We start from the raw sequence: 24,174 nt of genomic DNA on the forward strand, positions 1-24,174 counted from the left end.
GGATGTGTGAATTTTTGGTTATTCCAAATGTTGATCCTTTCTGTGGAGGTACCAGAAGAATTGGACCGGTATGTATCAACTTTACACAAAATGTTGGTAGAAATATTTTTATTATTTATTTTATGAACTTTTGGTAATTCAAAATGTTGACCTCTTTGTGACACAGATACCAAAAGGAGTGAGCCGATATGCCCTTTCTGACAGCTAAGGAATTTATTAGCGAGAGCCTGGGAGAGTACTTCAGCTTTTCTTCAAGGATACCAGTGTCAAACACATTTAAAATACCCTTGAAGAGGATCCAATATAGCTAAGACTATTATGGTTTTGTAAACGACAGGAGAATGTCTTCTAGATGGCCTGCCAATGTATACACATAAAGTAACCATCAATCAAACCATCATATGATGTATAAAACTCCCTCACGTAGGCCGTTTATGGAAGGTTACGTACATCTAGAGAAGAAGGTCCAACGCTGTAAGAGAGAGCCTCTAGATCCGAAAGTCTATCAAGCAGGTCTGAGTGTCATTCACTCTAATGCAGTTACAGATGTCATTAACAATTACAGTAGGAATGGCGTCCTCGGAGTCCATCCCCCATCCATTGCAGCCGAAGAACGTCAGCTGCCTTGATAAACCATGATACTTTTAGAGCAATCAATTTCAGGATAGTGCAGTCGTCTCAATTTGTATTGGAAAATAATTGATGAAGATTTGCGAAACGTCTGTTTGGTGTGTGAGACAGGCCCGCATAATGCGCTACAGCTCTTTAATTGCCAAATCTACCAAAGATTTCCGGTTACAGCCCAAAATAAACAGCAGAATTTTTAACCTAAAGTTAGAAGAGGATTAGCAGAAATCAAATGAAACATGTGAAGCTGTTTCAACAGCAATTTACTGTAGATTCTGTAAAGATGACGGGGAGTTAGAGACGTTGGAACATTTTTTTCAAGTGCCCTATGCTCTATATCAAGATATAGATAATCTAACCTTCTCATCAGACATAGATTCCATAAACATTTTAAGAGCTTTAAAGTCTACATTGACCTTGAATACGCTCTAATTCACTATTTTTCCAAAAACTCTTTTTCATTTTCTATTTATTTACAAGAAGATATGTGCAAGGAGCTCTATTCGAAATTTTCCGTATTCATTTCTTGACCGTGGAATAAACATTGGAGGTCTATTTATGATAAACGATAATCATTTAAGTCTCCTGACTATACTATTCGCCAAACCAGTTATTTGAAGATAGAATGCCAAAGAATTGGTGCTATAGCACAGGGAGGCAAAAAAAGGGAATGTCATGCTAAAGGTCTCACCAAAAACCTATGCTTAGAATCCAAAAATTAATTTTTCCAGGAATGCAAATGTCAACACACATATCACTTGTACCGATGATTGACCACTTGGCTAATAACAATTTTTGGTTGTTCATAAAATAAATCCAGCAGAATTTAATGGAAGTGGTGCAGATCCAATCCAGAATGTTCGATTATAAAACCACAGGGTGACATCCCAAAATTTGGGTGAAAATGCTATGTCCATACTTAGGATCCAAAAAATATTCGGTTTTGTTTCCTGTCACCCTCTTTTAAAACTGGCTAGCAAGTGTCCAAAAAGATATTCATCCCATATCACTTGTACCTAGGATGAAAGAACATATTTTACAGCGAACATTTTTTCTCGCAGTCCAGCTTTTGGTCAACATTCAATTTTCCTTGGAGTTCGTAATCACTTGCCTAATAACAATACTGAAAAGTTTAGAGTTTTTGGATTTAAAATTATTAGTTTTAGCATTACCAATAAAGAGTCTTCTTTAAAGGCAAGACTTCTAAAAACTCTAGTTTTCTATCGAGATCCTCTTCCTGTTTTCTAATCTCATCTCTGTGGTCTCTTTGGTATAATTTTGTAATAATGTCTTCCGAAAAAATCTGTGTTAGATTTCACACAACTTTTGCGCCAAAAACAGCCAAAGAGGAAGAAAACAACCCACTTTTTCTTTGCTTGTTTTCATTCATTACCAAATTATCCAAATACGGACGGTAGGTACGTTGCCCGTACATACAAGCAACATCCACAATTCAATCATAAAGCAAAGACACAGGCTGCTCAACTAACCAACACCAACCATCCAAGCAATGAACACGAGCGAGAACCATCGCATACGCAAAAGTACAGTCAATAATAAATAAAGAGGAGGCACATAACAACACACCGAAGAAACAACAACGAATGTTAGCGGAGAGCGGCGTCGGCAGCGAACGAACAGCGCTGTTCCGTAACATGTTGTAATAGAAAAGTAAATACACACTCACACAAACAACACAACGCCAGCATTGACGTTTGTCAAACAAAATACAACATGATAACGCTGACGTTGTACGACGAATATTGTTTGGAAAGAATACTTGTAGAAAAATAAAAGCAATAAAATAAGCATTTTTCACTTACCATAGCCGGCCATGGGGCAAAACCTTTCATCTTGGCCCTAGAAAAAAGTAAAATTAACAAACATTTTCTAATGATACACCATGAAAAACTAGCAAATTTCCAATGGGATTAAGATAGGAAAAAATGCGCGGGATTTTTTGGGCCTCTGTCCACAATACTAATTGAGAACAAAGCAGAGGCCAAGGCGTTAACTGAGCAGCGCAAGCAGAGCATACACTTAAGTTGTAATGAAGAAAATAAAGAATTTTTGTGTTTTACCGAGGAAATTTCCATTGCGGCATGTTCTTAAGACACTGTTGTGCACATCTTACGTATTTTTTAACAACAATTTTACTTTATTTCGACTTTTATTTACTATAATTATATTGAGGTTATGTTTAAGCGCCATTTTTTTCTTCTCAGCCACCAAAAAATGAACGAAAAAACTACTTAATGAATGCCCCCCGCATGATAGTTATTTGACAACGGTGGGCAAACGCTGCTGCCACTGCCATTTCAGCACTTTTTCCAACCATTGAAATTTTGCTTAGTTTTTTCATTTTTTCTCGAGCATTTTTCTTACCACACCAGATCTTTGGGCTTATAATTCAATATCTCCAAAGAATCACCATTTCCTCCGCCACCGGATAATGATTGTTTTTTCGTTTTCGACATTATGTTATCAATACGAAATTGAAATTTTATTTTGTTGTTTGCCGCAATTTTTTCTTTCGTTTTATTTTTATTTCTATTTCATGCACCAACACCACTGAAAACACGGCTGCTGCTTCTTCTTCCAGCTCTTTTCAAGATTGACACTAGCACAAATTTCTCGGTTGGTTGTTCGCCTTTGTTTGTGTTCATGCAGTATTGTTACGATTGTACGTTAGTAAAAATGTATAAACATTAAGCGATTTGAATGCTAAACAAATTAATTTTGTTTAAAATTTAATTTTAATAAGAATTTTCACTAAAAAACGAATCTTATTTTACTCTCTCTCCGAATTTTTTGACCGTTTTCTCTTGTTTCTCCTTGTTCTAGTATTGCCTTCGTGTGAAGTTGGCTGTAGTTTGAGATAACTTGTGATAAGGGATATATAAATCGACATTTGACTAATCGATTTATCGTTTTGTGGCAGCAAAGACCAGTAAAATTATGTAGTGTACACATTATCAGAGTTTCTTGTTTAAAACATGTGTTTTCGCTATTTTAAAAAAGAAAAAAATATTGTTTAGGCAATTTATGCGTTTGACAGTGGGCCGTAATAAGGGATAGGTCTTATTGTAAAAAAAAAATGTATTTACTTTGCTAAAATATAGAAACAAACGTTGGTTCCGGTCATAGAGCGAAAATTGGTTACATGTCATTAAAAAAAAAAAAAATATTAAGAAAAATTCGTTTGCCGTAACGATGAAAAAACAATTGTTTTTCTTTCTGCCTTGGATTTGAAAGACACTTAACGACAATTATTTTATTTTAACAAATTTTGAAAAATAAGAATCAAAATTTTGCTCTGTTCCAGAACCAGAAAGAATGCAAAAAAAAAAAAAAAAAAAAAAAAAAAAAAACAAAAAAAAATGCTGCGGTAACCAATTTATACTTTGTGATCGAAAAAATAGTTCTTGGTCTATTCCAGAATCTGCAAAAATCTACTAATTTGCAATATATTTCGATATCATAAAGGGAAAATCATGGCACAATTACAGAAAGTAGAACAAATCTACCTCGCATTAAACCGCTCAGCATTTACTGTTACTTTACAGCAGCATTAAAGAAGTACGGTCCAATGATGTCACCGACCAATAAACCGCTCCAAACTGTGTTCTTGGATGTATTGGTAGCTTTTGCAATTTTTCTGACATATCTTTACTCCAAATTCGACGATTTTGTTTATTTGCGTTTCCATTGATTTAAAAATGAGCTTCTTCGCTGAACACAATTTTTCGATAAAAAAAATGACCTGTTCCAGAACCTACAAGAATCAAAGAGTTTTGCATTTTTCTTCTATATCATTAAGGGCAAATCGGTTATTGTTGTGAAAATTTGTACATTCTTGCAGATTTGGAACAGAGCAAAAGTTTATCTTTGGCCAATTTTCTGAGAGCCAATCCACTAAAAATTCTACATTTCGGTAGGCCTTTCGGCATAATTCTCGAACCCGCTGTAGTTTAAAAGGCTTCACATATAAAGTCTTCCGTAAAATATCCCACGTTGTTAAGCAACTGAGGACCGATAGCTGCGAGCGGCAACGAATTGATAATTAATGACCATCATTAACCAATAAAGCTGAAATACTTCCTTCATTTCTCACTCTACGTAAGCGTGTTGGTGTTCTTTTTTGGTGAAATTTAGTCAAAATACGCCGAAAAGCAATTTCCACAAAATAGAAGCGTGTGATGAATTTTATCATAAAACTCAATGATTTATAAGCGTTGTTCATTTGTAAGGTTATTCATGGTTACATTATATGACAGTGAAACAAAACACTAAACGATCATGAGCTATTTAACCAGTCTTGCCAAATAGATAATAGCTGAAAATCAAACCTTTATTTTTGAAGCAAAATTTAACCATTCTAGTCTCACATTAGTTATGGGGATATTATTTATGGTATGTTCCAGAACTGCAATAATGTTTCCTATTTTGCAACCGATTTTGCCTATTTTGCAAAAATAGTAATTTATTGCATGCACTGGAAAATTTCATTTGGTTTCTGATTTAGATTATGTTCTTCCTGAAAAGAGGATATAAAAGGTTTTAAGCTGTCAGAAATATATCTAAAAGGAAGAATTACATAATATATGCTCTGCTCCAGAACTGCAAGAACTTACTAGTTTTGAAAAAATGTTTCGTTATCATCGAGAAAAAAATATCGTTGATCGTAGTAAAAACCTTTATATTCGTGCAGTTCTGGAACAGATCAGTAGACTTGACAATAAATAGATATCAAATAAAAAGTTTGAAATCGTACCATGAGTGCCCTCAACCTAAAAAATCATTAAAAATAAATTAAATGATTCGTTTTATAGAACCACATTTAACCATGGTACAATAAGGAAGCACAACAGTTTCTTTCAAAAATATGATCTTTCAAATCCATGGCAAAACTGGCGAATACTTTAATGCGCGTCCTGCAATGTACGTTTCTTCCAACCATTAATTTTGAAAATATTTTGTTTTTATTTTCCAAAACAATAAATACATTAACAAACTTGGCAGAAGTCGGACACACTTAAGCTTCTGACTTCAAGCTTCTTATGTACTTAGCTCTTAAGTACATACATAAGTAGCTTGAAATCATGGCTAGGCATATTTTGTGACATTTCCGAAAAAATTGTAATCAGCTGGTAGGTCTACCTTATGCCAAGTTCACATGGCACGTGATTCACTCTCTATTTCTTGTTCGACCATTAGTTAAGAAGTATCTACTGAATTCCCTACACAAAATTTGCTGAGCGAATAAAGCTTTTTGTTCTTTGTTCCATTCAAATCACTCAGAACTAAGATGAAATGTGTGCCATCCCTAACAAATCAGATCATTTATCGAAAAAATAAATTAATACATTTAAAAATTAAAAATAGAAAAATTTAATTTAATTTTAAAAAAAATTGGAAAGACTGAAAATTATGAATGAAAACTACAATGTTAAATGGCGTATATACATTCAAACGAAACAAGATTTTTGAAATAAGGAATTCTTTTACTATGAATTACGAATCGTGCCGTATGAACGGGTTAATTCGTATACCTAATTCTGAGAGCGAATAACGTGATTGAAAGTGAAATAGCATAAACTTTAAAATTCATTGACAAATATTAAGTGATTTGATGCATAAAACCACATTTAACTATTGTAGTTATCGATAGTGACTTTTGGTTCTATTGAAACCTGTATAATGCCGCAACTACGTATCCCTACTATTCGTGTATACAGAGTTGTATGTTTCTTATACTGAAAATACAGACAACCCCGTTAATAAAGAAGACAAATAGATGTCGCCAATTAGGATGAGGCAGTATTGTTTCAAAGCTGTTGTCCTGTTCCAAAACCTGCAATAATCTGTTTCGCCACTTCTTATTCAATAACACAATTATTTTTAAATTTTTGTGTGCTTTCTGTGTTTTATAGCATACGAGGTGGAATTTTTAGAAGCATAAAACGATATACGGGTTTGTTGGTGGTTGCTTTAAAAATGGTATTGCTTCGAAGAATTAATAAAAGTGTTGCCAACAATATTTTTGAACATAAAAATGGTATTCAATTTCATAGTTATAAAATTAGCCATTAGATGTCGGTATAAGGCATCCGATTTTGCATTGAAATATGACCACTTGAGAAATGTTCTCTATTCCAGAACCTGCAAGAATCTACTAGTTTTGAAATTTTTTTCGTTTTAGACTCTTGCAGTTCTGGAGCAGGCCAATTATCAGACGGAATGCTTGTTACATATGTGCTGTAACGTTTGTTATCCATGTGCATGTCAAAATTTCCATTTCTGGCAGGTTTCAAATGTGTTTAATGCTCTGTTCCAGTACCTGCAATAATCTAGTTTAATTCTTTTTGGTATCATAAAGGGTAAATCGGTTATCGTAGTAAGAACTTGTATATATTATTGCAGTTCTGAAACAATCCATAAACAAGCATATAAATTTGTGTGCGTTCTTTATTTCTTTTGTTTCAAATATATTTCCATTGTTTAATGTCGCTTCCTCTTGTGATATTGTTGTAGATTATACAAATAAGTTGAGTGCTTTTCAATGTGATTCCATAAAAGGTTAACTTTCAATTTATTCGTTTCAGGTCCACCGTAGTCAGCTGGTAAATTTGCATATCCAATCATATTGCGTAGTTTGTCGAAATTTTTACCATCATGATTGAAGGTCTGAAAACATATAAAAACATGAGAAAAAAATTTGAATTTTTAAATATATATGTAAATCGAGAAAGATTTGTAGGCGATTTTAAAAGAAAATCCTTAGAAATAGCATCGAATGTGGTTCTTCTTAAAATTTTTTTACTGGACAAATTTGGTCGAGTTAAAAATAGTATCATGGCTTCAGCCTGATTAGATCGATGATCCTGCTTCGGATTTGGGTCGCGAGGTTTTTAGTAAGGCATTACCGTCGTTCACTTTTATCAGGGTGCTTCCCATTATCATTCTTTACCGCCGCCACAGCATACTTAACGGACTGTTGTACCTCCTGCGTTGTCACCATTTTCTTCGCATGGGGTTGCGACCACATCCTCTTCACAGCCACTCGCTAAGAGAGGAATTTGGTCGCTTTCGAGGCTGTTTCCTTCGATAAGACTCATCTTAGAAAACGCTCTTGAATTCGTTCGCTGTAGCCTTATTTGTAGTTGGCTCTGTCTGATCCCTAGACTTAACCACCACCTGGCCTTTCCTTGTTTTGGAGTGATATGATATCTCTGATTTAGGCACATTAGAGGTCTTTCTGGTTGCTTAGATCCAATTTCCTTATATTTAAGTTTAAGAAAATATCTTAAAATAAGGTCAATCTGATCAATGGCCGCTTCTCCATTGTTCTCCGCTACCATCTGTTGAGAAAAATTATGATACTGCTTCTGATTTGAGTCACAAGGTTTTCCGCGAAGCATACCGACTTTCACCTACCCATCAGGGTGCATCCCACTATCCTGCTTTGTTGCCATGGAAGCAAACGTAATGGATAGGTGTATCGTCTGCGTCGTCGTCATTTTCTTCGCATGGGGTTTCTGTCCCTCATCGGACCACATCCGCTTCACAGTCACTTGTTAAGAAGGGGATTTGGTCGCCTTTGTGGCTGCTGGCTTCAACGAGACTTGAAACTCTTGTAGCCTTCTTGCTAGCTGACTCTGCCCTATTCCGTAGACTTAACCGTAACATTGCCATCCCTTCTTTCGGAGAGTAGTACTTCCCGCTTCGGGGCCTCGAAGGATGTCTGCTTTGATCCAGTTTTCTTGTGAGTACGCTTACGAATAATCCCTTAAATGAGGTTAAACTGATAATTAACCTCTACTTTAAGGTCCTCCGATGCCATCTGTTGCGCAGATAAATGATCTTGCTTCGGTTTTGGGTAGCAAAGTTTTAAGCGGAATATTGCCGCTTCATTCATCTTCACATCCTATCTTCCTAACCTTCTTTGCCGCCACAGAAGAGTACGTTACGATTTATTGTATCGTCTGCGTCGTTACCATTTTCTTCGCCTTGGAATACTACCCCTCAGATGATCGCATCAGCCACCAGCTGAGAGGGGGGCCTGGTCGCATTTGAGGTTTGCTCTTCTACGAATTTGGCGGCTAAGAACACAAAACTCTTATATCCGCTCGCTGTAGCCATCTTTGTAGCTGCTCTCCCCTGATCACCTGTTGTTTCACCTCTTTCATCGTTTTAACGGTAATGGTTGATAAATCAACTGAGCCGGTTTCAGGGGTTTTAAGCAAGGCTGGACAAATTTGGTCGAGTAAAAGATAGTATCATGAGGTCAACTTTATCAATGACCGCTTCCCTCCTGTCTTCCGGTGCCATCTGTTGAGCAGATTTCTGATTCTGCTTCAGTTTTGGGTCTCTTAGCATGGGGCTGCGAATAGGCTCAGCTGAGCCGGTTTCAATGGCTTAGAGGAATGCTTCGATTTTTTACTTTTTCCCCGCAGCCATTTTAGGGGTCTGGGGTTCCGTAGGCTCAACCAATGCCTTGCCCTCTCATGTTTTGGAAGTTCCTCGATCTTGTTATCCTGTCTATTTTGAAAGTTCCAACTTCTTTGTCTGCCCACTTCAAATTCTAGGCTGTATCCACTTCATGTGTCGTCTTCCTTCTTTCTAAGGCAAATTGTTTCATCCTTCTCTGGCAGCGCCATTCTACAAACGTTGGACAGCTTACCGCTCCAGTGTGGCAAGTGTTCATAATTTCCAGTCACTCCAACCTGTCTTTTTCTATGTACACCACTTCTACTAGGCATTTTCATTTTCCTAGGAACTAAAAGCTTCCTTCAGCATCTTATTCGCTGATGGCCATTTTTTCGTCTTCATCTTGTCGGCGTTCGGCTCATCTTTGACTTCTGTATTTTTCCTTCTCAGAATGAGGATGATGTTTTGCACTTGGATTCTTTAGTGGTTGACCGAAGTTCTTTCAAATCATCAGGACTTGATTTTGATTCTTCCCCATGTACTTCAACTTCAGTATTGGGGTCTTCTACTCCATTTCATTCGACTTTGATGGTATTTATTGCTATTTTTGTAGCAAACTAATCACGATCTGTTTCGGCTGCTCTACGGTCCTTCTCCAAAGAAGTAAAATCCCCCAAATCGAGTTGAGTAAAAGAAAGTATCATGCAGTCAATTTGATCAATAACCGCTTCTATAAGGTCCTCCGGTGCCATCCGTTGGATAGATTGATGACCCTGCTTCGGTTTTGCGGTCTCAAGATTTCCGCAAAGAATTACCAATTTTCAATTTTCCACGCATGGTGTTGCTAATCTTCAGTTGACCGCATCTTCTTCAAAGCCACTTAGTGAGGGTCCTAGTCGAATTTCGATGAGACTGGCAACTCAGCATACGCTCTTGGGTCCGTTCGTTGTAGCCTTCTTGGCGTCTGACCCTGTCATGATCACCCGTTGTTTCACCTCCTTCACTTGTGTAACGGGTTTCAATGGTTTAGAGGAATGCTTTTTTTCTTCTTCCCTGCAGCGATTTTAGAGGTCTGGGGTTCCATAGGCCTAACTGCTACCTTTCATTCCCTTGTTTTCAAGCGACTCCATCTTTTCATGCGGTCTTTTTTGAATGTCCTTCCTCCTGTTATGTGCTGGCTTCAATACTCTTCATGTGTCGTCTTCTATCTAAGACCAATGGTTTCATCCATCCCTGGCAACATCATTTTACAGAGGTTTGAAAGATTATCGTTCTAGCCTTGCAAGCGTCCATAATTTCCTGTCATTCTGGCCTGTCTTTTTATAGATGCATAGGGATAGTAGGGGTTTTCAGTTTTTTAAGAACTGAAAGTGTCCATGGTCATTCTTGTTCATCTTTATCACATCCTTTAAATCTACTTTTGCAATTGGATTCATTAGTGGTTGACAGTAGTCTTTCCAAGTCTTCATGACTTGATTCTGTTTTTTCTCAAAATGCTTTAACTTTACGGGGCCCTCAACTCCAACTCCTTCGCTTTGATGGTATTTTTTGCTATTGTTGATGCGTATTCATCCCGCTCTGATTTAGCTTCTCTTCGGTCCTCCTCCGAAGAAGTCAAATCCCCTAAAAGTAGTTTTACTTTCTCCTCCAAAAACTTGACCTTGTGCTTTGCTTGAATATTTATAGCATATTCTCTTAAGAACTGGAAGACTCCTGTACATGGTTGAGTTCTTTCTCGGACTTCGTAAGTAGCGGCCATTTAACCGATTCGTCTTCCTGGGGACTTATAGTCTCACCACTTCTGTCTGAAGATCTCATACATGAATCTTCTCCGCTTTAATCTCTTTCTGACTAAGCATCGACATTATTGGCTGATGAATTTTCTCTCTCTCTCTCTCTCTCTTTGAACAATTCCAGATATGTCTTTACGGGGCATATGCTTTAACATTTATGCGGAGATTTTTTCTTCACTATCAGTCACTGATCCTTTGTCTCTAGGTTACATCTTATAATTTAACTCAAACAAATTGCAGGCAGCAACGAAAAAGTATTTTTAAATTAATTCTAATGACCAGGCGGTAGCCTTACCACATGTTCCTATTATTCGTAGTATGATTTCAATCCCATGAATTTTTTTTGAAGTCGTCTTTGTTTTTCTACTTACATTCTCCTTGAATTCCTTATGCATAAGGGGCATCAGAAGTGTAGTTATGGCGCTAATAAAAGCTCCACCCAATATAAAATGAACGTAGCGTTTCTTGAAAGGCAAAATCTTGTCCTTTTGGTGGATCATGCGGGTAATACGTGGTGCAACATAGGGTAAAAAGTTGAGATTAAATCTGGCAGTAACAAAACATTATTAAACATAATAATATCAGCAAATCCTTCCCTTTCTTACCCAGTCATATCAAAGATAACCGTTAAACCATTTTCCTGTGTCTGAGGCAACAGCAGCAGGGATTCAAATATTAAATCTTCCATTTCAGCACTGTCCAATAAGTAATTGGGGTATTTTTCAAATACGTCAACTAAAAAACGAAGATATTTTCTAAAATGTATTAACATTTATTTGTTTTTTGTTTTCTACCCAATTTAATGATCAATATTGGTCGCCCTTCTTTATCCGGCTGTGGCATCACAAATCTTGCTGCCACATCTAGAAATTGTTCTCGGAAATAGGCCGGATGATGATGAGCCATCCAATCAGGATTTTCTGCTTTAAAATCATAGTAGTTGTGTATGGCCACATAGGCCCGCTCCAAATGCCAATTTTTAAATGATAAAAATTTGGCCAGGAATATGTCATCAGTTCCCACGGAGAGATTGAGGGAATCTGTAAGAAAAACTATAAAAGTTAAGCTAAGTTTGCCATTACCAAGAGAATTATTTATCTTCTGAAATTTTCTTCAAATTCCTGGATATGAAATTGTTTCCTGTAATATGCGACTGAATAGAAATAATATTTACTGAAAACGATGAAGCTGTGTTGTAGACCCCATTGGGTCTTATATCACGATGTTTTATATTTCGAAAACATATTCTCCATTCAGCAGAATAAATGTGAATTTAAAATCTTTTCAATTTATTTTTTTACATACCTTCCACTAAATTTCTTAAGTCATTTATTTTTTCTAGCTGCTGTGGTGTAAATGTTATGACGGAATTCAACATTGCAAGCCTCAAAAATTTAAACCACTTGACTAGAATATTTGTAGAAATACCACTTTCTTTAACACAATGCGCGATTTTGCGTTCTTCCAGTGATCTTCACGTTAGAATTTCGAATGAACGTTGAAAAATTGCATGGCGATTGTTTGTCTTCATAGGTGTGCTTATATTTTTTTGTAATTTCTATAGCTGCGTTAGACAAAATAGTTAGGCGTGGAATATTAATGGTCACATTAAAAGCGGGAAGCTTTGGTCAATGTGAGCACTTATACAGAGAACACTGTGAAAAAAGATAAAAAAAAAATGTAAAGAATCTCGTCCGCAATTTTTCCACAACCAACCAAATATGTATATATTTTCAATCAACAACTATATAGAATGCATCTTATTCTTATATATAAGGAATACGCATAAATTACAACATGCTCACGGATTGGTGAAAAAATTGTAATGCAAAGGTCACTGTTGTTGATCGTCCAGGTTCAACGAGACTTAAATTTGAAGGGTGATGTGAATGAATATAAACGCCATGTCCTATTAAATCAATTGCAGGGACTCAAGCAAATCGTAAAATGGTTGAACCACGAGCAACGAACATAAACCTTGAATGTTACTGTGAATGTCAATGTTGACTTTAAAAAAAGGTTGCTGTTATTAAACGTCCAGGTTCAACGAGACTTAAAATTGAAGGGCGATGTGAATGAACAACAAGAAAAAAACATTAAGTTCGGCCGGGCCAAACTTTTAATACCCTCCACCTTAGGCTAAAGGAAACATTAGAAGAAATGTGGCAAAAACCATTAAACTGTCGAATATCGGGAGGTACTGTTATATGGGGACTATACCAAATCGTGGACCTACACATACAACATTTCGGCATAGAAGCTAGAACCCATTATGACCTACAAATACCAATTTTCAGACAAATACGTGAAAAAATGTGGCAAAAATCATCAAATTACCGAATATCGGGAGGTACCGTTATATGGGGGCTATACCAAAACGTGGACTCGCCACACGAACTGGGACCCATTATAATCTACAACTACCAATTTTCAGAGAAATTCTTGGAAAAATGTGTCAAAAATCATCAAAATACCGAATATTGGGAGGTACCGTTATATGGGGACTATATCAAAACGTGGACCTATACATACAATATTTCGCCACACGAACTAGAACCCATTATGACCCACAAATACCAATTTTTAGACAAATCAGTGAAGAAATGTGGCAAAAACCATCAAAATACCGAATATCGGGAGGTACCTTTATATGGGGGCTATACCAAAACGTGAACCTATACATGCAATGTTTTGCCACTTGCACAGGGACCCGTTATGACCTACAAATACCAATCTTCAGACAAATCCGTGTACAAATGTGGCATAAATCATCAAAATACCGAATATCGGGAGGTACCGTTATATGGGGACTATGCCAGAACGTGGACCGATATATCTCATTTTCAATACCAACCATCCTAGACACAATACAAATTGCTCTGCTAAATTTTGGGGCTCTACGTCAAATAATGTGGGCTGTATCGTGATTTAAACAGACAGACAGACGGGCATCGTTAAATCGACTTAGATTATGAATATATATACTTTATGGGGTCTACGACGAATATTTAAGGATGTTACAAACGGAATGACAAAGTTAATATACCCTCCTTTCCAAGGTGGAGGGTATAAAAAGGTTGGGTACTACTAAATCAAGTGCAGGAACTCAAGCAAATCGTAAAAAGGTGGAACAACTTGCAACTAACATAAAGCTTGAATGTATCCTGAAGGTTACTGTGGATGCCAATGTTGACCTTAAAGAAATGTTACTGTTATTGAACGTCAAGGTTCAATAAGACTTAAATTTAAAGGATGATGTGAATGAATATAAACGTCGAGTCCTACTAAATCAAGTGCAGAAGCTAATTAGTAGCTGCAGAGGAAAGAGAGCATTCCATCCATTCAGGATCAATGAGACTTAAATTTGAAGGATGATATGAATGCCGCATCCTACTAAATCAAGTGCTGGAATTCAAGTCGGAACTGGTGGTTTCTGAGGAAAGATCGCCACCAAAATCTCGGGATACCAATCCGTTGGACTATTGTGACAGGAGTATTTTAGAAAGCAAGATTGACACTAAAAAATGCCAAAGTATCGATCACCTCAAGCAACATTCGGGCAGCGTGTGACGGTTTCATTGGCCATTTAAAGGCATTAATTCGTGCCAAAGGTGACCAATTCGAATAAATCTAAACTTATTCTAAAATTTGATGATATTTCCCAATTATGGCTTTGTTGCAGTTTTTTATCTTATATAAAAGGCTTTGGCTTATAGTAGGCCGTATAGTAGCTGAAACGGAGAGTGATGAGTTCGCAGAGAAAAATAGCAGAAAATATCAGCAAGGACGAAAGAATTGTAGTGGAAGACCCCATTACTGAAGTCGAAGTACTTGGGGATGAAAAAGAGTTAAGTCCCGAACACTTTAAAGGACAGCTGTAAACTATTTAAGAATTGCAGTGGAAAAGAAAGAAAGATGTCCTATCCACGTGGTTGCCGGACACGACAGAAGCCATGGATGAAGACGAAAAAGGATGGTCATCTACGACGCTGGAATATAGAATTTTTAAATAAGCTCAAGTTTTCAGAAAGATGCCTAGTGGAGGTGATGTAGCTAGAAAATGGCAGGCTGGAGTGACAGGCAATTATGAGCACTTGCAAGATAAAGATGAAAAAATATGGCCATCTACGATGCTGGAATAAAAAGATTATGAAAGAAGCACAAGTTTTCAGGAGGATGAAAATGCTTAATATAAGTGGTGCAGCTAAAAAAATACAGACAGGAGTGATAGAAAAGTATGAGCGCTTGCAACGCTGGAACGATAAGTTGTCCAAGGTCGGTAAGATGGCGCTCTCTGAAAAATATCGCACCACGTCATAAAATAATCATTTGGGTGTATGGGTCAATGTTTTTGTCTAGAAGTCAAGTATGAAGACGGAAAGGACGGTCATCTACGACGCTGGAATAAAAAATTTTGAAATCTCAAGTTTTCAAAAGATTCCTAGTGGAAGTGATATAGCTAGAAAATGGCATGCTGTAGTGACATAAAATTATGAGCGCTTGCAAGATGAAGGCGAAAAAGAGAGGCCATCAACGACGCTGGAATAGAAAGATTTTGAAAGAAACTCAAGTTTTCAGGAAAATGAAGATGTCTAGTGGAAGTGGTGCAGCTAGAAAAAGCAGACTGGAATGAAAGGAAATTATGAGCGTTTGCAACGCTGGAACGATAAGCTGTCCAAGGTCTAAAAGATGGCGCTGTCTAAGAAATTTCACACCACACCATAAGAAAAGCATTTGGGTCTCTGTTTTAGTGTAGAATCGGAAACGGAACATGACAGTAGTCAAGTATTGAAAGAAGTTTTCCGAAAGATGCCTTGTGGAAGTGATGTACCTGGAAAATGACAGGCTGGAGTGAGAGGAAATTATCAACGACGCTGGAATAAAAATATTGTGAAAAAAATTCAAGTTATCAGGAGGATGAAGATGCTTAGTATAAATGGTGCAGTTTGAAAAAGAAAGACTGGAGTGATGATACGATAAGCTGCCCAAAGTCTGTAAGATGGCGCGGTCTAAGAAATATCACATCACACCATAAAAGAAGCATTTGGGTTTATGGGTCCATGTTTTAGTGTAACCCACATTATACAATTTATTGGACTTGTATGGAATATAAATATTCAAATCAAATCCATGTGACTTATCATCCAAACACACAACCTATTCCAAATCTGCCACTCACGAAAATCCCATAAAGATACCTAGTAAATGCGGTGCTGCTACAGGAAATTATATGCGCTGCAACGATAAGCTGTTCAAGGTCTCTAAGATGGCGTTGCCAGAGAAATATCACACCACATCATAAAAGAAGCATTTTGGTCTATGTTTTAGTATAGAATCGGAAACGGAACATGACAGAAGTCAAGTATGAAGACGGAAAGGATGGTCACCTACGACGCTGGAAGAGAAAATTTAAGAAGCTCAAGTTTTCATACAGATGCCTAGTGGAAGTGATATAGCTAGAAAGTGGTAGGCTGGAGTGACAGGAAATTTTGAGCGTTTGCAAGATCAAGACGAAAAAGGATGACCATCAAATTATGAGCGCTTCTAAAGTTAGAACGATAAGCTCTCCAAGGTCTGTAAGATTGCGATACTAGAGAAGTATCACACAACGCCATAAAATAAGCATTTGGGTTTATGGGTCTATGTTTTAGTGTAGAAACGGAAACAGGTATGAAGACGGAAAGGATGTTCATCTACTACGCTAGAATAAAGAGATTTTGAAAGAAACTCAAGTTTTCAGGAAGATGTCTAGTGGAAGTGGTGCAGCTAGAAAAGACAGACTGGAATGATAGGAAATTATGAGCGTTTGGAACGCTGGAACGATAAGCTGTCCAAGGTCTTTAGGATGGCGCTGTCTGAGAAATATCACACCACACAATAAAAAAAAAGCATTTGGGTGTATGGGTCTATGTTTTAGTGTAGCCCCCATTATACATTTTATTGAACTTGTATTGAACATAAGTATTGAAATCATTTCCATGTTGCTCATCAACCAAACACCCAACATATTCGAAGTCGGCCACTCACGGAAATTCCATAAAGATAGCTAGTGAATATGGTGCAGCTAGAAAAGGGCAAGCTGGAGTGGCTGGAAATTATGAGCACTTGCGCCGATAAGCTGTCCAAGGTCTGTAAGATGGTGCTGCCAGAGAAATATCACACCACATCATAAAAGAAGAATTTGGGTCTATGTTGATGTATATTACTGAACTTGTATTGAATATAAGTATTCAATTCATTTCGGTGTGACTCATCGTGTAAACAGCTAACATTTTGCAAACCTGCTACTCACGGAAATCCCATAAAACATCAATTAAATTATTAATCCAATACACAACTAATACCGTTCTTAATAAAACATTAGCGTTCTTTGTTTGTTTTTTATTTCCCGCTGTATAGTACGAACTTTTTAATTGAGCTTCGTTTGCCAAATTCGGGGTAATAATTTTGCAATCAGCAAAACAGACAAGCGGAAATTTTTTGGCTCTCAAATTTTGTGAAGCGATAAATTTCAAATCCGATGGATTTACCTTTACAAATGGACTTTGGCAGCGATTGGAAACAAATTACCATAAAATACCTTTGGGCTAATTAAAAAATTCATACATTCCAGTTTACATTGCATCGTCAATGGGAAGGGGTGGGTAATAGCATTTTGCTTTTCTTATTTCTTTTGTTTTTATTTTTTTGTTTTTATCATGTATGTAAGTGTTTGTCATGCATGGCCTAATGCCAAAATGGCCATGTATTTTTAGGCATACCATAGCTAAAACTGCCAAGTCCTGCCGGGAGCATTTCAAGTTATTTTGCGAGAAATAATTTACTTGAAATCGCCAAGGAATTTTTTTGGTGTTCGCATTGCTTGATGTTCCATAAGAGATTTACATTGTTAAGATTTTTTGGCTGGAACATTGCGAAATGAATAGTTTGAGATTTATATGCAAATAGAAATAGTTTGGGGTACAAAGTACTTGGAATATTGGGCCAATAATCTAATCGAATTTTTGGTACTTCAAAAGTAAATGCACAAAGACAAAAAATTTTTAGGCTATTAATTTTTAATTTTTTTCAATAATTACAGGAAAAATCCAGCACATTATGAAAGTAGAGGTAAAAATAGAAGAAACTGGTATCGGTGTTTTGAAAGTTTGAAGCACTGAAGAATCGATGTCGAAAAGAAAGCTAGAAGTCCCACCCACGTGGAAACGGAACATGACAGAAGTCAAGGATGAAGACGGAGAGGATGGCCATCTGCGACGTTGGAATACAAAATTCTGCCCGAAGCTCCAGTTTTCAGGAAAATGAAGATGCTTAGTAGAATTGGTGCAGATAGAAAAAGGAAGACTGGAGTTATAGGAAATTATGTGTGCTTGTAATGTTGGAACGATAAGTTGTCCGAGGTCTGTAAGATGGCGCTGTCTGAGAAATATCACACCACATAATAAAAGAAGCATTTGGGTGTATGGGTCTATGTTTTAGTGTAGAAACGGAACATGACAGAAGTCAAGTATGAAGATGGGTGGGACGATCATCTACGACGCTGAAATATAAATTTTTGAAAGAAGCTCAAGTTTTCAGAAGGAAGCCTAGTGAAAGTGATACAGCTATTAAATGGCAGGCTGGAGTGACAGTAAATTATGTGCGCTGGCAAGATGACGAAAAAGGATGGCCATCAACGACGCTGGAATAGAAAATTTTGAAAGAAGCTCAAGTTTTAAGAAAAAACCTAGTAGAAGTGTAGTTATAAAAAGGCAGGCTGGAGTTACAGAAAATTATGTGCGCTGGCCACACTGGGACGATATGCTGTCCGAGGTCTGTAAGATTGCGCTGCAAGAGAAATATCACACCACACCATTAAAGAAGCATTTGGGCCTATGGGTTTATATTTTAGTGTAGCCCCATTAAACATATTATTAAACTTGCATCGCAGATCAACCTAAATTGAGGAGGAAATTCCCCCTTATCCAAACTTTTAGAAATTTCTGGATTAAGATTCCTTGAAATCCATAAGTTTTGATTATATTCTGTCTTTGGCAATGTTGCAGATAAAAATACGAGGATTATTTTGTTCGAAAATGTTAACCCAAAAAGGGTCTTTCTGGGCCATTTTTAAAAATGTGGTTAAAAACTCCCTTTGAACGGGATCGTGGCAAGTCAAAATATTCTACAAAATTATTTGGCCTGAAATTCTATTATAGGTCCTAGAGGGGCGTCAAAAGGGTAAGTCATGCAAAACGTCAGGAATCCGTATATACAGGGTGAGATGAAAAAACTACAACCAACTTCAGACTGTTTTCACTTCTAAACCACACGTCCGACAGCTGTTTAAATTATTCCAGTAACAGCTCATTATATTGTTTACAAGCGTGCAAAAGCATTTTGTTGAGAATTTTCCGGAAAAAAAAGTTATTCGTGATGGAATTCAAGCATGATAGCGTGATTTCTTTATATTTGGCTGGAAAACCACAAGTGGCTATCGTTAGACCACTCCAGCATTAAAATGTGAATAAATCTTTTGTCTCTCATACCATCGCACGTTACCGCGATACTGGTAGCGTAGCCCAACGTCAAGGAAGTGGACGAAAGAAAACAGCAACATCAGCAGAAATGGTTCGAAAAGTAAAGAAGAGACTTGAATGAAACCCGCGTCGTAGTGGCCGAAAAATGGCTCGTGAGCTGAACATATCGCAATATTCCATTCTGCAAATATTGAGCTCGGGGTAAAGCCATTGAAATTCCGAAAAGTGCAAGAACTTACACCGCAACAGAAAGAAAATAGACTCAAAAGAGCTAAAGAGTTGCTTCGCTTGGCCGAAAGTGGTGAACTGCCGAATTTGGTTTTTTCCGCTGAGAAAACATTCCTTGACTAGCAGTTTGTAAACAAACAAAATGATCGTGTTTACTTCTAAAGAGGTCACCTGAAAATGTGCACCTTCGCTTGGCCATCAGAACTCATGCGCCGGCCATGGTGATAGTGTGGTCCACCATAACGATTGGTTTTCAAATGTGACCTGTAGAGTCACTGCAAGATTCGGAAAGATTTGTAAAACAATAGGATTCCATTCTGACCCTAACTCTATCCCCATGCAAAATTTCTTGAGAATCGGACGTCGCTCGTGATAAGTTAAAAAAAGTCGAATTGCCGCAATGGATAGTTGTGAGAAAGAACGTGTTTTAATCGTTCTCCGCATTCTGGTGGGAGTATAGATCTGTCGGTTGTGGGTATAGCATATTCAATCGTGGAATGTTGATCGAAATTGCACATCATTGATTAAATCCTTATTTATTGACTTATTTATCTAGTCAAGTTGAAACAATTCCTACGATTTTCATATATTTCCACATTTTTATACCCTACACCACAAGGTGGTCAGGGTATTCTGTCTTTGTGCATTTGTTTGTAACAGGCAAAAGGAAACGAGATAGACCCATAGTTCCTTTTGATGATCTGCATAGAATCACTTTCTGAGTCGATTTATGCATGTCCGTCCGTCTGTCCATGTATTTTTGTAAACAAAGTACAGGTCGCATTTATTGCCCGATCCAGATGAAATTTTGCACAGATCATTTGTTTGGTCCAAGGACGAACCCTATTGAAATTGGAGATAATCGGTCAAAATTTAGATATAGCTCTCATATATATCTTCGTCCGATTTGCCTTTTATTGGGCACCAAACGTGTAATATCAGCCTGAATTGAATTGAATGAATTGGAATTTTGCATATACACCCAAATTAGGCCTGAAAATAAGTATGCCAAATTTTATCGAAATCGGTTCAGATATAGCTATAGCTCCCATATATATTGTTTGTCCGATTTGTTATTTTTGCCCTCCGCAGCCGTAATATGCACTCTGCAACAACAATATTTGGGGAAATATATCAAATACAGCTCAGAAATACATTTGCTAAATTTTATCGAGGTCGGTTCAGATTTGGATATAGCTCCCATATATAACTTCGTCCGATTTACCTTTTATTGTCTAATATTTGTCTAAATGGGAATTTGGCACTTACGACCGAATTGAGTCTAGAAGCTAGTATGTCAAATTTGGTGAAGATCGGTTCAGATATAGCTATAGCTTCCATATATATTATTCATCGGATTTGTTATATTTGTTACCCACAACCGTAATATGCACTCCGTAACAACGATATTCAGGGAAATATATCAAATACAGCTCAGAAATATCTTTGCTAAATTTTATCGAGATCGGTTCAGATTTGGATATAGCTCACATATATATCTTTATCCGATTTCAAATTAATTGTGCACCAAATGGACAATACAATTCCGAACTTTAACAAATGCTTCGGCATATTTAGTCCTTTGAACTTTAAATTATAATTATAGCGTGTATGATTGAATTCTCACATAAAAACTTTTAATTTTTATGTGGAGCTCTACTAAATTAGCAAAGTGGTGTAGGGTATCATAATGTCTAATGCTAATTTATAGCATTTCATTTGAAAACAAAAAAATAAAAAAAGAGTCTGACGGGTCACAAATGCTAATTTCGAATTGCTGTAATTTTTCATGCGGATAAGATTTTTGGAAGTGTTTTCATCAATTCCCTTTTTCTGCATGTATTTCAAGCATCTACAACATTTGGTTTTTCGAACAGCGCACAGGTATACTGAGTAGCCCGAAATGTACCTTTGTACCTGAGATTCAATAACATCATTTGTTTCGTCTTCGAATTCGCCTTCTTCTGTGTCAGATTCATTCAGCTCTAAATATTTCTGTACAGATAATCCTCCTGTAACTTTTGTGACCTCGAAAGGTAAAGCGACGCACCCATCATCCTCACAATTAGTATTTTTGGCAGCTGATAAAATATCTGAAGACATAATTTTTGCCATTATATAACGCATTTAATTAATTCATGGATGCACATTGTTTCCAAGTGATGACCTTACTCTAGAAAACAGGTTTTCGAGGGCATCCTCATTGATTTTGCCTGGCAGAATGAATTGCACTTCGATGTAGTCTCTGAATATTTCTGGCAAGAGATCACATTCCACACAGTTGTATATGGCGTCCGAAACTGAATTACTTAGGACCTGTGTAGCCCTTCGTACGCTCATTTTTTCCCAAAGTGCCGGCTCAATGTGCTTTAAAGTAAGTTTAGGGCACATTTTAAAATTGGAATTATTGGAGTCAATTTCAAAAACTTTCCTAGCGTATTTAAAATCTATGTGGTAACTATCTTTGGTTTTGAAGCCATGCTTTATGAAATAGTTTCTAATTGATTTAATTAAATGACAATAGTCGTACATACAGTAGACCTTACGACCATTGAAATAAAAGAAAGGTTCTTTTCTCGAGGTCATGAGGAAAATATACAAGGAAGTATTAGTGGAACCTTGGTCACATACCAACGCACGCACATCCAGACCAATATCCACTGCTATTTGTGTCTTTTCTCTTAGAACATCGTACAGTCTTTTTGAGACTGGGTAAAAACTAAGGGCATACTTCCAGTCGGAGCATATACCTTTTAGCATGAACACAAGGCATCTTTGAACCATTCTGTTTTATCTCCGTCCATTGCCACAATCCTCATAGCCGTCTATAACATCAGCTGACTTGTTGTATTCCAAAACGGCTTTAATGTCCACTTCGTCATAGACCATGAAACATATTCGGTCTTTTTTAGACATTTTATCTATCTGTGCTTTCAAACTTTTAATGACTGTATGGTCTATGCCTGGACTAACCGCTTGAATTTTTCGCCATCGGGTTAGAGAATTTGGGTTATGTAAATTAAATTTGAATTGTTCTCTTATAAATTTATAGCACGATGGACTTCTGTAATATAAGTTTTGTGTTAAATTTTGTTCAACTTTTAAATATTTTTTCCTATCACCAATTCTAGCAAATGTTAGTGCTTGTTCTGATGCATTTGTATTCGGAACTATACATCTACTTGTGAAATTACATAACTAATCTTTGAGTTTTGCTATTTCACAAGATAGTGCATTTCGGTCCTTAATCAAGACTTCAATATTTTGTTAATACCGTTTTTCATTGCGATTATATATATCTACTGCAATCTTTAAATCTTCCTTCTCCTTATTTAATAATGATTCGTTAATTCTAAGTTTTTTAATTTCTTCCTTCAAGGTATTCAACTCATTGTAGCATTCGCAAATACATGTTGCAAATGTGAGTCTTTCATCCTTAGAATTTGTGCCGGAATGTTTTCTAAAATTAACAGTAAGCTAAGTTAAGTATAAAATTAATTTGCTGCGCCATATTGTTATTGGTTTCCATTATTCTATAGTATTAGATTGGCTAATGTAATATCATTGTTTTAAATATTCTTACATTGAAATCAAAGGAGATATCGCCTTCGCCACTTTGTAAGTTTTTTGGCAAACATTTACATTCAATGAAACGGGGCATTTTATTGCTTCAGTACAATCCTCTTCAATTATGACTTCTGATTCGAGAATATTAGGATCAATCGGGCATTCAGGAACGTATGCAATAGGGGACTTAGTATTATTCGCTCCAAGAAAATGCAAAGGTCCAACATCATCTGATTCAAAATCAAAGCCAGGTTCATAGCCACGTTTAGCTTCAATATATTTTATATATATAAGGAATCTTCTGTTGGTCGAGCAACTAATATATCAAATGTTTTTGTAAATTAAGAACTAAATAAAAAATAATAATATTTATAAATCAAATGTTTATATTTTGGGAGTTCTTTATTTGTACTATACATAGCCCCTTAAAATCGTACAATAGTACCACGCTCTAAGCACATTCGGCTCTATGATTGTCGATCACATTCATTTAACAAATTACATCCGGCCGATCATCGGAAGCCGATCATCGGAAGCATAGCTGGATGCTACCGGACGCGTCCACAGGTTGCGGATAGTGGGACGCCCAATAGATATATTGGGCAGCTGCGAATAAATAAGCAGTCGCGGACAACTCAGCGGTCTCCGGGGGGAGAGTCTCGGAACAAATATCCGAGTGCCCATGATCCCTGGTTACGACGAGGCGAACAACTGGCGCCTCAAAATACCCAGTGATCGGTGTTGGTCTACCGATAAATAAGACCCCCTAACGCTGGGGTGTTATGTAAACCGTGCCCATCAGTGTTCCAAGGTTTGCAGTCAGGGTTCCGACTGTATTCGTACGGTTGCCTCACTGATACCTGGGCGCCTCAGTGAGTAACAGGCTTAGTTGCCAAGTCCTTGCCATGGTAGGGAGGCTATGCCATGGTGGACCTCGTTTCCTCCAAGTCCGACTTTTCATATGGAGAAAGATAAAAAAACAATAAAAAAACAAAACAAACCCCCAACAA

The 24,174-nt window shown here is 36.9% G+C and overlaps 2 protein-coding genes across 3 annotated transcripts in view; both read right to left on the minus strand.

The window, feature by feature from the left end:
- LOC101892819 (cytokine-like nuclear factor N-PAC) overlaps positions 1–3,498 on the minus strand; it is a 32,267-nt gene extending 28,769 nt beyond the window's left edge. For both annotated transcript variants that reach the window (XM_059131404.1, XM_059131403.1), the window contains exons 1-2: positions 3,013–3,498; positions 2,451–2,487 (exon numbers count right to left, since the gene is read on the minus strand). In XM_059131404.1, the coding sequence (XP_058987387.1) occupies positions 2,451–2,487; positions 3,013–3,104 (129 nt within the window). In that variant the 5' untranslated portion in view covers positions 3,105–3,498. The remainder of the gene's footprint in view (positions 1–2,450; positions 2,488–3,012) is intronic.
- A 3,577-nt stretch (positions 3,499–7,075) lies between these two features.
- On the minus strand, positions 7,076–12,325 carry LOC101892451 (alpha-tocopherol transfer protein). The gene is made up of 5 exons (XM_005185767.4): positions 12,156–12,325; positions 11,645–11,890; positions 11,456–11,585; positions 11,222–11,396; positions 7,076–7,314 (listed from the first exon to the last, which is right to left on the minus strand). The coding sequence occupies exons 1-5, from the start codon at positions 12,226–12,228 to the stop codon at positions 7,129–7,131; spliced, it is 810 nt and encodes a 269-aa protein (XP_005185824.1). The 5' UTR covers positions 12,229–12,325; the 3' UTR covers positions 7,076–7,128.
- Between the last annotated feature and the right edge of the window lie 11,849 nt (positions 12,326–24,174).

Source organism: Musca domestica, unplaced genomic scaffold, assembly GCF_030504385.1.
Source record: "Musca domestica strain aabys unplaced genomic scaffold, Musca_domestica.polishedcontigs.V.1.1 87, whole genome shotgun sequence".
In the NCBI taxonomy this organism is placed as follows: domain Eukaryota; kingdom Metazoa; phylum Arthropoda; class Insecta; order Diptera; family Muscidae; genus Musca; species Musca domestica.